This window comes from Colletotrichum siamense, assembly GCF_013390195.1.
Source record: "Colletotrichum siamense strain Cg363 chromosome Unknown KSG_Cg363_contig03, whole genome shotgun sequence".
Classification (NCBI taxonomy): Eukaryota; Fungi; Ascomycota; class Sordariomycetes; order Glomerellales; family Glomerellaceae; genus Colletotrichum; species Colletotrichum siamense.
This window is the reverse complement of record NW_023501016.1, coordinates 3096449-3110043: the sequence shown is the minus strand read 5'-3', so window position 1 is coordinate 3110043 and position 13595 is coordinate 3096449. Positions and strand designations below refer to the sequence as shown.

General features: G+C 55.6%; 7 protein-coding genes across 7 annotated transcripts; 2 read left to right on the top strand and 5 right to left on the bottom strand.

Annotated features, from left to right (window-relative positions):
* Positions 1-218: 218 nt before the first annotated feature.
* On the bottom strand, positions 219-2211 carry asd-4 (GATA type zinc finger protein asd-4; the record flags this gene model as incomplete). Its single annotated transcript, XM_036636675.1, has 5 exons — positions 219-336; positions 394-1031; positions 1085-1145; positions 1750-1910; positions 2041-2211. The coding sequence occupies 5 exons, from the start codon at positions 2209-2211 to the stop codon at positions 219-221; spliced, it is 1149 nt and encodes a 382-aa protein (XP_036498630.1).
* A 1588-nt stretch (positions 2212-3799) lies between these two features.
* Positions 3800-4834, top strand: KRR1 (KRR1 small subunit processome component; the record flags this gene model as incomplete). The annotated part of the gene is made up of 2 exons (XM_036636674.1): positions 3800-4053; positions 4117-4834. The coding sequence occupies 2 exons, from the start codon at positions 3800-3802 to the stop codon at positions 4832-4834; spliced, it is 972 nt and encodes a 323-aa protein (XP_036498629.1).
* Positions 4835-5308: 474 nt separating this feature from the next.
* Positions 5309-6106, bottom strand: CGCS363_v004824 (uncharacterized protein; the record flags this gene model as incomplete). Its single annotated transcript, XM_036636673.1, has 1 exon — positions 5309-6106. The coding sequence occupies one exon, from the start codon at positions 6104-6106 to the stop codon at positions 5309-5311; it is 798 nt and encodes a 265-aa protein (XP_036498628.1).
* Positions 6107-6926: 820 nt separating this feature from the next.
* yogA (putative zinc-type alcohol dehydrogenase-like protein YogA) lies at positions 6927-8073 on the bottom strand (the record flags this gene model as incomplete). The annotated part of the gene is made up of 2 exons (XM_036636672.1): positions 6927-7959; positions 8015-8073. 2 exons carry the CDS (start codon positions 8071-8073, stop codon positions 6927-6929), a joined length of 1092 nt encoding a protein of 363 aa, XP_036498627.1.
* A 507-nt stretch (positions 8074-8580) lies between these two features.
* CGCS363_v004822 (putative metallo-hydrolase) lies at positions 8581-9524 on the bottom strand (the record flags this gene model as incomplete). The annotated part of the gene is made up of 2 exons (XM_036636671.1): positions 8581-8987; positions 9038-9524. The coding sequence occupies 2 exons, from the start codon at positions 9522-9524 to the stop codon at positions 8581-8583; spliced, it is 894 nt and encodes a 297-aa protein (XP_036498626.1).
* A 1257-nt stretch (positions 9525-10781) lies between these two features.
* CGCS363_v004821 (UPF0394 membrane protein) lies at positions 10782-11826 on the top strand (the record flags this gene model as incomplete). Its single annotated transcript, XM_036636670.1, has 2 exons — positions 10782-10924; positions 10980-11826. The coding sequence occupies 2 exons, from the start codon at positions 10782-10784 to the stop codon at positions 11824-11826; spliced, it is 990 nt and encodes a 329-aa protein (XP_036498625.1).
* Positions 11827-12333: 507 nt separating this feature from the next.
* Positions 12334-12771, bottom strand: CGCS363_v004820 (RutC family protein; the record flags this gene model as incomplete). The annotated part of the gene is made up of 2 exons (XM_036636669.1): positions 12334-12619; positions 12668-12771. The coding sequence occupies 2 exons, from the start codon at positions 12769-12771 to the stop codon at positions 12334-12336; spliced, it is 390 nt and encodes a 129-aa protein (XP_036498624.1).
* Between the last annotated feature and the right edge of the window lie 824 nt (positions 12772-13595).

Here is a 13595-nt window from a genome sequence, read left to right as displayed (position 1 = left end):
GACGTAGCGTAGACGTTATGAAGAGAAACAGCAAAAGCAAAGGAAAGAAACACGCAAAATTATAGGTATAGGCAAAGAGAAAGAAGTCTGCATCGCTCCTTCCATCTTGAGGGGAGATTTTCGCGCGGAAGTAGCAGTAGCCGTTGCTCCTGCCACTGCACTAACGCCGGCCCCACCTCTGCCGCCGCGCCTGCCGTTGTCACGCCTGCCGCCGGCGCTCAGCATCTCCGCCCGCCGCCGCCGCCGGCCCCACTGCCGCCACTGTCCTCGGTATCGATGCTGTCGGTATCCCTATCGTCGGCATCCCTATCGCCGGTGTCCCTATCGCCGGTGTCCCTATCGCCGGTGTCCCTATCCCCGTCGTCCGTCCCCGTCGTCCGTCACCGCCCTTACGCGGTAGTTGACTGAGGGGTAGAAACTTCAGAGTCGCCCACCATATCGGCGACGCGCAGCTTCTTGGCGGCTCGACCAGATTCGGAAGACGAGTCGGCAGCTTCCTTAGCCTCCTTAAGCTCAAGCTCCATTTCGTCGAGGCGTCTCTTGAGGTTGTTCTCCCTTCGATGGCTGTCTTCCAGTTGCTTGTTGCTGGCCTCCAACTGCGATCGTAGCTGCGCCTCGGCCTTGCCGCTAATCTCCTGCCCCCTCCTCGCGCTTGCCTCGTCTTGCTCCATCTGGCTGAGCCTTCCGCGAAAGAGCTCGTTGATCAATTCGAGTTCGCTGACGCGGGTTTTCAGAGCTGAGTTGGCTGCAATAAGCTGTTCGTGGGTTTGCGGGACGTCGAGATGGCGGTCGCCGTTCAGAGGGGATGCGGATCGGTTTTCTCCGCCGACGTTGAAGCCCAGCTGCGAGTCATCCATATTCCCGAAGACAGGCAGGCTTGGGTTGTAGAGGGAAGGCGTAGCCGTACGGGATACTGGAGAGTCGGAGCCGTCGATGTTGCCGTTCGCGGACTTCCTGCGCGCTGCGTTGTTTAGGTCCATACCGTTCGGATCGGCGCCGGCGAAGTTGGCGGCTTGTTGCTGCTGTTGCTGCTTTCTTCGAATTAGCCAGTGGATCCACAACTGGAAAGAGCTCGCGCGCGTACCTTCTTCTTCGCGAGATCTGGGCGCATCGTCTTCACACGATTGCGACTCTTGATAACATCACTATTATAGATCGTCAGCATCACTCCAATACATCAAAATGAAGAGAATTAACGCGCGTTTTCAAACTTATGGGTCTTGCCCGCCCGTGCAATTTGAGGAATAAACCGCAAGCGTTGCAGAGAACCGAGCCATATTCGTCACGGCGCCATAAAGGCGTTGTGGAGGTTTGGCAGTTTTGGCAAGTGGGCTGCGTGGGTTGCTCCTGGTTAGCGGTGGCCATCATCTTCTCTATCGTCTCTGTCGTCTCTTTTCACCCTCGTCTGCGTGTTCTGTTGTAAAAGAGGGTTGAGGGTTGTGTAATGGGATATGGCACTTCGACTTCGCGATGATGGGACGGGCGGGCTTCTTGAAGGGGGCAGCAGAGTTGAGTTGATAAAATATCTTATCAGACCCACATAAACCCGCGGGCCCCACACTTGCAGGGGTCCTTATCTGGCCACCGAGAGCCAACCACCGACAACGCTTATTTGGCGCGGAAAGTGGTATCGATGCAAGATAGGTATCGGAGACAGAGGCGACGGCGGGGGACGACAACGACGAGGACGGGGACGATGGGGGACGACAGAGGACGACGGCGACAGAGAGAGAGAGGACGACGGCGGACAGGGACTCACAGTGCCAGAAGTGGATCCTCCGCCGGTAGTGGCCGCCGGAGAAGCATAGGTAGGCTGCTGCATCGGCGCAGAGGGAGTCGGCGTGGGCGCGGGTGCTGTCATAGGCGCAGGCGCGGCGGGTGCGGGCGCGGGCGCGGGAATAGTCGCGGTTCTGTGGATCACCAGCTATCAGTTCTTATCCCTCCACTTTATCGGCCACGGCGCGGAACGAGGGCGCATAGCGTTTGCAAGGTGCAAGACGCAATGTCGGCTCCTCCGTCCGCCCTTGCCTGGCATATCACGTACCGCAGCTGTGGAGAGCTCGTCGTGGAGTTGGCTTGCGCAAGCGCCGAGATGCCTGGCAACTGCTGCAGAGAAGCGGATGCTGATGTTGACGTCGAACTCGGTCGGGAGATGGGCTCGAGGGTCGTCGGCGGCGGCGGGAGGCCGGAAAGTGCTGTGCCCTCCTCCATGGTCGGTCGGAAAGAGCTTTGGACTCTGTGCGCTTGAGAAGGAGAGGGCGTCCGTTGTTGAGCGTCGCTGAGGAAATGCAGACGAGATGCGGAACAGGATCGATCGAGGTTCCGAGGTTGCTGACTTTGATGGTGGAAGCAGACCGATATCGTGAGATGAAAAGACCGATTCGCGAGGTTGAGTCGGTCTGTGAGATGGCCGTCGATGTAGGCGCAAGAGCAGGCGTCGGCCGTACGATTGCTGGGATGATCGCGTTCGTGTGTGGAGAAGAAGGTATCGAGGCTGCGCGATGTCGAGATCGTCTTCTTGCGCGTGGAGTTGAAAATTTCTCAGCAAAGAGAACCACGTGTTGGCCTGTGAGAGTCTCGTCTGATGTGTCGAGGTAAGCCTGCGCCGAATTCGATGTTGCAGGAGACGTGGAGGTGCGCGCGCAGCTCAGGCGGGACAAAGATGCGTGAAAGCAGGGAAGGGGAGAAGAAAAAAAAATTGGTTGCTGCAGGTGAGCACGGTCCGGATAGCGACTCAGAAGTCGAGAGCGCGTCGATCGATCGCACAGTGGGTTGCACCCGCGAAAGGAGTTCAATTTGGCGGGGAAGCAATTCGTTGAAGCTCAGACAACCAGGTCTTAGACATTAAGTGACCGCTTTGGTTCTTGGAAGTGTGTTTGGAAAGTCAGGCACCACGATGGTGTGTTACCATTTCGTCCCCTTAACGAGAGCAAGGCAAATTACTCCCTGCGCGACAGCTTGGCCTATCACGCTTCTCTGCTTAGTTGCAGTCCGGGGACTTGCAGAAGATGCACAATGATTGGACCGGATGCCGCACTCTCGGTGGAGTGCCCCTCAGCCTTATTGTGCAGATTGAGATGGGTCAAGTTCAGGTTTTGTCAACGTAATAGGGGCATATCAAAGCCCCTGCTGTGTTGCAGAAGCAGTGCCGTTATCTGATCGCCGATAATGCCGAAGACGTACAGGGAGTTCTAGACTTGACCAATGGTGGATGTAGGTGATCACGATGTCTGGCTATCATGCTCGGAGACCGGCTTTCGGTATCTGGGGTGAGCTTTTGATGCAATTGTTGAGAGGAGGCCTTCATTGCATGTGTCCACAGACTTGGATTAGCTGATACCTGCATTTCGTTATTATTTAGAAGATAGAAGGTAATTGGTGTCGTCTTGGCCTGAACTCTAAAGACATATTCGTCTGGAAGTCATCGTGAAAGATGACGCGAAAGAAGAAAACAAGGAAGCCACTGAAGACAATTGTAACTTCTCTGAGACAAAGTCACTCCCTCAGTAGGTCAACCTTGGCAGTTTAATCAAACCGGATGAGAAGAGGCTTTAGAGAAACAGCAAAAACACATTATGTCAGTTGGCAACATGGTTCGAACCTGACTCTTAGTACCTAGGTGGACCTTGGGTGGCTTCGGTGAGCCCTCGGTGCTCCCGCTGACCGAAATACCCCGCTTTTATGCTTTTTATCGATAAGAATCTTTTTTTTTTTCGATGGCTTGTACTGCCGCCGCATTTTTTCGAAACGGACAGGCGCAGCATCCATCCTCAATCAATCACACACGACATCCGCCAAGATGCCCTCCACATACAAGAAGGACAAGCCGTGGGACACGGACGATATCGACAAGTGGAAGGTCGACCCTTTCACTCCTGCCGACAATGCTGGCGGCACTTTTGCCGAGGAGTCGTCCTTTGCGATTGTTTTCCCCAAGTACCGCGAAGTCTACCTGAAGGAGGCATGGCCTCTCGTCACCAAGTCTCTCGAGAAGCACGGCATTGCCTGCTCGCTCGACTTGATTGAAGGTTCTATGACCGTCAAGACGACAAGGTAAGAGACTTGTCTCGTCCCCTAGCACAACTCTCCCGGCCAAGTCCACTAACACGAGACAAGAAAAACATTCGATCCCGCCGCCATCCTCAACGCCCGCGACCTCATCAAGCTCCTCGCTCGAAGCGTCCCCGCGCCGCAGGCCATCAAGATTCTCGACGACGGCGTCGCCTGCGACGTCATCAAGATCCGCAGTCTCGTGCGCAACAAGGAGCGCTACGTCAAGCGCCGCCAGCGCATCCTCGGCCCCAACGGCTCGACGCTCAAGGCCCTGGAGCTGCTCACCCAGACCTACATCCTCGTGCAGGGCAGCACCGTCTCGGTCATGGGACCCTACAAGGGCCTGAAGGAGGTCCGCCGCGTCGTCGAGGACTGCATGAACAACATCCACCCCATCTACCACATCAAGGAGCTCATGATCAAGCGCGAGCTCGCAAAAGACCCGGAGCTCGCGAGCGAGAGCTGGGACCGCTTCCTGCCCAACTTCAAGAAGAAGACGCTCAGCAAGAGACGCGTGCCGCTCAAGGTCACCGACAAGGCCAAGAAGACGTACACGCCCTTCCCGCCGGCGCCCGAGAAGAGCAAGGTCGACAAGCAGATCGAGACGGGAGAGTACTTCCTCGGCAAGGAGGCCAAGGCCAAGGCCGCCCAGGCCGAGAGGATCGAGCAGCAGAAGCAGAAGAAGGAGGAGAAGCTGCGCGAGAGGGAAAAGGATTTCGTCCCGCCCGAAGAGTTGGGCCACAAGAGGAAGAAGAGAAAGAAGAGCGAGGACGACGAGTGAGATGGGGTGGTGTTGAGCGCGGTGGAAATTATCATGTCGGTTGGAGTGGTGGACGCCTGTTGCATCTCCGCAGAAAAGGGGTCGCCGCGCACATTGGTGAGATGGTAGCTCGCCCAAGATACCCTTCCATTCAAGATTTCAAGAGCTTTCTCACGTTAGCAGTGGCAGACTGCTGGAGATGCATCAGGTCAATAGCTGTACATCAGAGCGTGCAATGTCACGATGGGAGCACTAGCGGGGTGTGTGTATGTAATGAAGTTGACTTGAGAATAAAGTTGACCAAGCTACCCTAGAGAACCACGATGACTTCGGCTTCCAACGAAATCCCTTGTCCAATCAACTTCTCTCTGCATATCTCCGATCTTGATCCTTCCTGGTCCAGGACGCTGCCAGTGCCTAACGGCGCTTGGTCCATGGAGCACCTTTTCTCTCGGCGTATTCTTTCCGTCAGCGTATCAGTCCCGTCTGCGACTTTCAACCAGAGCAGTCAAAGTAGCGACGGTAGTAGTACATTCCCATAGTTCCGTAAGGGTAGTAGAGCTCCCAGCCGTCATCCCAGCTGCCCCACTCGCGGCCGGCGTACTTGAGCGTCGGGTAGCGCATCTGGTTGATGAAGAAGACGGTGACCCAACGAAGGCCGGAGAAGATGTCGTGCCACACGCCCCAAGTCCAAGGGTGGAGGTCGCCGGTAAGCTCGCAATCGTTGTAGAAGACCCAGGCGCGGTTGGGGACATCTCTGTTGCTCATCTCGTGGCACCAGGCGCCGAACATGCACTGGCTGGGGTCTTTGTTCGGAGTACACCAGTCGGTCGGGTCGGGAGGATCGACCTCGCGGCGTTGAAGTTCGGAGATGTCGGGGCTGCTGGTGGCGTTGTTGAGGTTGGAGGCGGCCAGGAGGGCGTTCCAGTGCTCAGGGTCGATGGGGATCAGCTTGATGCCGCGCTTGATAGCCTCCTCCTCAGTGATGTTGAAAGGGTTCTCATGGTGGAAGGTGGCAGGAGCGAGGTGGGGACCGAGAGCAAGCTGGGAAGGAACCTTGCCCAAGTTGACAGAAGGGCCGGACTTGATGGAAGAGGCAGACTTGTCGGTGTGGTCGTTGGCACGCTTGGTGCTGATATGGGCAGGAGCGACGGATTGCTCAAGGTTGTTGATGCCGTGCTCAATGTTGATATTGCTGGTGATGGCAACAGCGGCATCGATAGCGGCAGCACTCACACCCATGAAAAGCATGAAGGCCACAGCTGAGATGGCGAAGAAGGCCTTGTGCCGCATCTTGAAGGGGAGGATGGTGCTGGAAGCGTGATGTTGACAGTGGTTGTTGTTCTTTGAGGAGTGGCGTTTGAGAGAAAGTCTGTGGTAGAGGATAGGTGGAAGGAGGGAACGGCTGTGAGGTGAGGTAGGTAGGTAGTGGGTGAAAAAGGGACGTAAGGAGCAAGAGACAAGAGGTGCAGTGGGAGGGCCCTCTAAGCGAGGTGTAAAACAAGCCCAAGGAAGGAGCACCTTCCTTAGATGAAAGAGGAAAAAAGGAAGGAAGGAGCAAGCACAGTAAACTAAATTCACTGTTGAAAGTGAGAGGGATGGCTAGCTGACGCCCAGCAGATGAGAAAGTACAAGAGAAAAAATGCGTACAAAGATGAGATGGCCCTTGCAGTTCTGTAGGACTTCGTGGGTAACCATCCATCTGCCTACGTCGTCTATTTGCTGTATGTTTATATTCAGGAGGAAGCTTTGACTATTGCTGTCAAAGTTCACTTTTTTAATCTAAGATACTACCTTATGAGTTGAAGTGGGAAGGACCTCCTCAGTGTTCCTTCCCAGGACGGCCACGATGTACTTGGATTGCCTTATTCAGAAACGCCAAATAGGAACATGACAGCAAATAATAACGAACCCACGTTTAGTAGACATCATAAGAGCACCTATAAATTGTTTGTCAGATAAGTCTGTAATCACAGTGCCAAGTATGCCGGCTGAAATTGAAGACTCTATGATGTTTTCTCACTGTGGCACAGGAACAACACCGGCAGGTGATACATGGACAGCAAACACAAAAATCTAGCATGCGCTCGAATTGCACTTTCTACCGACTTATCTACAACTTGGACGGTGACGCCGCCGTAGAATCATCAAACTCAACGACCAGCTTACCAAACTGCTTGCCAGCCTCCATGTCCTTGAACAGACTGTCAATACCCTCGAGATTCGTCAGTCCCTTGACCGTCCGGCTGACAATCGGCCGAATCTTCTTTTCGCTGACAAAGGCGACCATGTCCCTGAACTCATCTCGCGAGCCCATTGTTGTGCCCTTGAGCTCCACGTTCTTCAACACCGCTTGCATCAACCAGTCCATCTGCGGCGACACGGTCATTCCATACTGGCTGATGACACCGCCCGGCTTGAGCAGCCTCACGGCCTTGCCCACAATGTCCCCTCCGGCACCATCGATGACGGCGTCAAGGTAAGGGCGTGACTTGGGAAGCTGACCTTGGAGCTTCTTCTCCCAGCCGTCCTCCTTGTAATTTACACCGCCGGCCGCGCCCATCTTCTTGGCCCTCTCGATCTTCGCCTCGTCGCCCGAGGTGACATAGACATTGCAGCCGAGCGCCACGCCAAATTGCAACACTTGAAGCCCCACGCCGCCGCCAATGCCCGTGACGAGAATGTTTCTGCCCTTCTCAGCGTTGCCACTCTTCGTGACCAACGCACGCCAGCCAGTGAGGCCCACAAGGGGTAGTGCGGCTCCCTCGGCTGGCGTCAAGTGCTCCGGTGCCAGCTCGACCTCGGCTTCGGGGAGAGCAAGATACTCCTGTGCGGTGCCGTCAGGGTACAGTTTGGTTGCACCGATCACACTGAACTTGCGAGCGTCCTCGGGGCCATCGGGACTCGAGGCCCAGCCGCGGCTTGGGGTGATGACGACGGGCTTGTTCAGGAGGTCCTTGCTGGCACCCTCGCCAACCTCGACAACAAAGCCGTAGCCGTCTGCAAGTAGTGGGTGGTCGAATGAGATGCCGGGATAAAGATGGCGCCGGATGAAAAGGTCACGGTGGTTCAGTGCCGCCGCAGTGAGCTTCACCAAGACCTGCTTAGGGCCTGGGGAGGGTTTTGGGACTTCATTGAGTTGCAGACTGTATTTTTGTGTAAGCCATCATTAGATCGACCAGTAGATGAATTGTACCTTACGGGTAGTAAACCTTCCCGGGCTTCCCCTCGATCTGTTTAACCGTGATGGAATACGGCATCGTGATAGTCTTTTGAGTATAAGTCTTCTTAGTCTTCTGCTGCGTGTAATTGACGCCGTTCGGTCCACTGGTAGTTGAGAATGACGAGATTGCGTTTTTATGAAGTTGCACGTTCGGTGATGATTATTAATGCCGTATATCCCAATCCCGGCGGAGACGGTGCAATTGCGTGGGGGAGATGGACGTTCCCCGGCTCAACCTCCACACAGCCGGGGGACCGGCCCCCGCATTGAATGACGCTGACGGCCGTGAGGAACCTCGGCATTTTGGGGGGTTGAGCGCTAAAAGAAGCCCAGCGCATGGGCCACCTGAAATGATCTTCGCTGAAGCCCACCGTCGGCTTCCGTGTCGTCAACCAACCGGAATTCACAAATGACAAGGCGCAAAATGCGACGTCTGCTGCAATGGTATTGTTTATAATTTCGAAGACGCGCTAATCTACACAGATTGATGTAAATTCAAGAAAAAGTTCAAGAAAAAGTGGCATCACACTGCCAAGTCCCGAAATCACCAACTCACGCCCTGCATCTTGACGGGCACATGCAGCAACCGGTCGCCGCTCTTGGTTGGTTTGGGCATGTCGCCAGCCCTGATGTTGATCTGTAGAGCCCAGTGCATCAGTCTGGGCTCGCCGAGCCCCGAGTCCCTCCCTTCGCGCCACTTGACGAATTCCTCCTCCTTGACTCCGTTGCCGAGATGCTTGTTGTCGGTCTTTTGCTTGCCAACTGCGGTCGCCGCTACGGGACCCCGGCCCTCTGGTGGGTAATCATGGCCTGTCCATACTTTGGTATCTTCAGGCAAGTCAAGCAGCTTCCGCACCGAAGCAAAGAGGTCTCTAGCATTGCCGCCGGGGAAATCGCAGCGGGCGGACCCCACGTCGTGGTTGAAGAGCGAGTCGCCCGCGAAGACGTTGGCTTTGCGGCGTGTAAGTGCCCGTTTCAAACTTCTGGTTTTGGGAGCTTACCTCCGACCATGTACCCCATGTGGTCGGGAGTATGACCTGGCAAATGGATGGCCTTTGCCTTTAATCCGCCGATACTGAAGACCTCGTCTTGGTCGAATAGCCGGTCAAAGGCGTGGGCATACTCCTCCTCAGCGATGCCGTACTTGTTTGCGAATCTCTCTTGCACTTCTCCGATGCGCCAGCCAATGCAGATCTCGGGCGCTGCGCCGTCTTGCGCCTCCCGCAGCCGGGACTGCAGATACTTGGCCGCCGTCAGGTGGTCGGCGTGGACATGCGTCTCGAGAATCATGCCGACCTTGTAGCCCTTTTCGCGAATGACTTCAAGCAGGTCATCGGCGGTCTTTGTGGAGATTGCGCTTTTGGCCGGGTCGAAGTCCAGAACGGAATCGATGATGACAGCTGCCTTGGTGGAGGGATCAGCAACGATGTACTGCCATGTACCCGTCACCGGCTCAAAAATTTCATGGATGACTGGTTCTGGAGCCATTTTCGGGTAACTCTGCGGATGGATATGTCTTGTTAGGACTTGGATGCGGTTCATTCGGTATTGCGCAGGAGTGCGTCGCAAAGTCTTAATCGAGGCGGCCTCTCAACCGAGTCTTATATCGACACGTCGAAACACATCCCATAAGCCCCGCCGTCTATCAATGCCATCTTCCTCCGACCGTCGACGCCGTGGTCACCGAGCAAGCCCCCGCAAAAGCGCGTCCTTGGAGGCAGCATCCCGGTGAACGGGACCCACTCTCCGGCGACGCCCGTGCCCCCGGAGTGTTTCCCGACGTCGGCGACCTGGAGTGGAAACGGTCACCGGTGCCCCAGGTCTCGGGGACTTTCAACCCTGAGAAAGCATGCTTATCAAGGTACACCCTAGTGCGGGAGCGCTGCCCATTGATGCAACCTTATTGATCCCCTTGAGACTCTGCTTCACCAATCAAGTTTCGCTGTCCGGCTTCTGGTTGGTGAATGCCGACCTCCCACACTGATGCATCGCTGTCTTCTTGGCTGTTTAATTGTTCCACATCGCGATGCCCATCTCCCATTGTAGTCGTCGCATGGCTTTACTGCGAGAACAGGCTTTCCCGCGTTTCCGGAGCAGCGCTCCCTCGTCCAGAGCATTGCTTTTTTGGAATCATCTAGCGCCATGTCGTTAGCGGGGGAGAAGAAGACGCAATGGACGCCGAGTCAAGACTAACTCAACGCCACCCATCTCTCGAATCTAGGACTACGTCCACAATGAGCCGAACCAACGGCCGACGTGTAGGAACCCGGTCTACTACGACGCAGATGCGGACGGCAACACTGCCGACGGAGTCGCCCCATTGGCAGGGACCCCTCTGCTGGGGCGGGAGCTCACCTAGGTCAGAGGGGGAAGCGCGGCGTTTGCGACGACGGGGTTTAATAAATGGAGCCCCGCTACCGAAACCACCATATTTTTAGGCCATTAATAACCATTACTTTCTTCCAAGTCCCCGACGCTCATGGCCTCTCGGGCTTGATTCTGTAATCAACGGAGACTCCCTCCGTCCGGCGGCCTTTTCCCCTGACTGCAGTCTCGTTCTCGTTTTACACGTTTTACAAACCGTATAAGTTCATCCGACAAGCCTAACGAGATTTGGCGTTTGGAGATAGACTCTCTCCACGCATCATCAGGTTTTTCACTCGTTTCGGCAACCACTCGTAAAAAGTCCTGCGCTGCTTCGCACCAACCCGGTTCATCTCAGTAAACTCTCGACCAACCATAACCATGGCGACCGTCTTGTCAGGCGCCGCCTTCGGTGCCGCTCTGGTGGGAGCGGGCGTATATCAGCCCTCCGTCATTATTGCTCAGCTCAAGCTGGAGAACTGGCACATGATCCAAGCGTTCCTCGCCGCGGCCGCCAGTAGCACGTATGCTGCGCTTCCTTCCCTCGTGCATGAACACGTCACTGACGCCGTTGACCAGACTTATTGTCGTCACTCTGGACAAACTCGGCTACGTCCGCCCTAAACCCCGCAGCCCCTCTCGTCTGGGCCTCTTTTCCGAGTACGACGGCAACATCCTCGGTGGCTCAATCCTCGGGGCCGGCATGGCGCTCTCCGGCTCCTGCCCGGGCACTGTTCTGGCCCAGATCGCGGTGGGCACACAGTCTGGCATCTACGTGCTCGCTGGCGCCGTCTCGGCGGGCATCGCATGGACCGGCTTTCTCCAAAAGGCCATTACGTCCAACGCCGTCAAAGCCGCCCCTGAGAACCCGAAGCTCACCGTCTATGAGCGCGCTGGTATTAGCAGGGCAGCCTCCTTCATCGGCATCGAGGCCGTGTTCGCCGGCGTCATCTATGCTACGATGAAGTACACCCCGGCTAGCCCCTATGCCGTCGTTGCGCCCACCATCGGCGGGCTCTTCATCGGTCTCGCCCAACTCTTCTCCCTGTTGACACGCAAGTCCATGCTGGGCGTGTCAACATCCTACGACGAGATTGGCAGATACTTCTGGTGGGTTGTCCAGGGCGGCGGTGAGAAGGGCAAGCCGACTTCATACAGCAATATCCTCTTCTCAGCCGGTCTGGCCGCGGGTGCCTGGGCCCTCGCAAACGCGTACCCGGCGTTTGCGCTCGGCGCCGCGGATACGGCCGTGTCGCCGGAGCTCGCTGCAGCAGGCGGATTCCTGATTGGCCTCGGATCCAGAATAGCGGGAGGCTGCACATCCGGACACGGTCTCAGTGGCGTGTCCATCTTTTCTACAGCCAGTTTTGTCACCATCATGTCCATGTTTGGCGCGGGAGCCCTGGTTGCCTCATATTTCCACTAGATACATCTGTAGTCATCGTTCTTCTTGCATAGCGCCACCCATAGCGAAATCTCCTGAAACATTTACCCGTGTCTCAGCCACTTGTGTGTGGCCCAGGTCGTACAAATCCGGGGTTCTGCAGTGGTATGCGGGAAACCCAAGGTGGACATCATGTTGGGAGGTCGGCGACCATAGAAGCTAGTCGTGCCCCTAGCCAACCGTAGTCACCGGAAGAGTCGGGACTTTGTATGGTCGCCGACCAGCTGTCCAGTTCCCGTCTCAACTTCATCTGAAGAGTCCAAGACAAGAAGCGGCATTCTAAGTGAGGCTACAATGTCCTCCCAATGGCTGACTGCTGCACGTTTGACACATGGACGGTGTGTGGCCGATGCTAGAGCTGTCTGTCTTCGTTTTATAGTCACAAAGGCCCTAGCATTTTAGATCGACTACAGGTGCTTTCTTACCAGCAGAAGAGCTGAGCCGTATGTACATGGCAGGCTTCTTTCAGGCTGTTCACACTGGTTCAGTTCAAGCTGCCGACTCCCTCTTGGCCGTGACTTCAATCTCAATCCTCATGGCTTCCTCCATCAGACCGGCTTGGATCATGGTGGCAGCCGGGCGCACATCGCCGAACCACTTCTGCAGAACAGGCCAAGTCATCTGAAAGTCGTTGCGGTCGGGCAAGATGTAATGTACGCGGACAACGTCCTTCATCTCCGCGCCGGCCGCAGCGAGAGCGGCAGCGATGTTCTCCATTGTTTGCTCGGTTTGCTCGACGATGTTGGGCGAGATGACTCCAGTCTCATAGTTGTACCTGTCTCATTGTCAAGTTCCCTGCCGCAAATTCAAACGGGCAACGTACCCCGTCGTTCCGGACACAAAGATGAGGTCGCCCGACACCACGGCGCGGGAGTAGCCGATTTGTGCCTCAAAGGCCGAGCCCGAACTGATGTTTCGTCTGGTCATTGTGGGATAGGATGCGGACGGGTGAGAGAAGGGTATTGGGCAACGAGCGTGGGATGAAGAGGTTGGTCGAAGTCTAGGTTCTTGAATACTTTGACACTACGCAGTAGAGGGAATGGTGGAAGAGAGGGGACGAGGTCAAGCGGGCTTCTGCTGCTGTTGAGTCACTTGATTTACAGGGGGATGCCGAGAATTAGACAGGGTAGCTAGGTGAAGCCAATCAGGACCCCATTTCACGACCCTGACATGCCAGATTGGGACAAAGGCTCCAGCTGCCGAAAAGCAGCAGACACCGACGCAGGAGCGGAATTTTCTTTTCCTCGGTGAGTCAATCGTTTCAAACGGAGGCGTTGTGGAAAGATAGCAAAGAAGTACATGGCCCAGTATGGTCAGCTACGACCTGCGCGAAAGTCAAAAGCGAAGATGAGAGTGTCAAAGTGACCCCCCGCACTTGTCTTTCCACGGTCTCTGGGAAACATCAGCGCCACGTGGGACCCCTGCCAGCGAGGGACTCCTTACACCGATGGCTCCGGCGCTCACCGAGAACCAATTGACGACAGTTCTAGGTACTGCGGTAAATCCCATTCGCTACAGCTTTAAGTGGCCACCAAGTTCAGATGGCATGGAAGAAAGACTTTGAGTTCGTCGACTGATATGGCACAGAGATCAAATATGAGGCGCGGGGTTGATACGTGCGTTCTGAATGGGAATAACTTCACCTTGGCGCTTGCAACGATGTTCTGTTGAAATCAACTGCTTGAAACATCTTTGGGATCGTTGCTCCGTTGAAAGATTGCAAGAAGTGAAACTGGTCAAACATGTCTGCC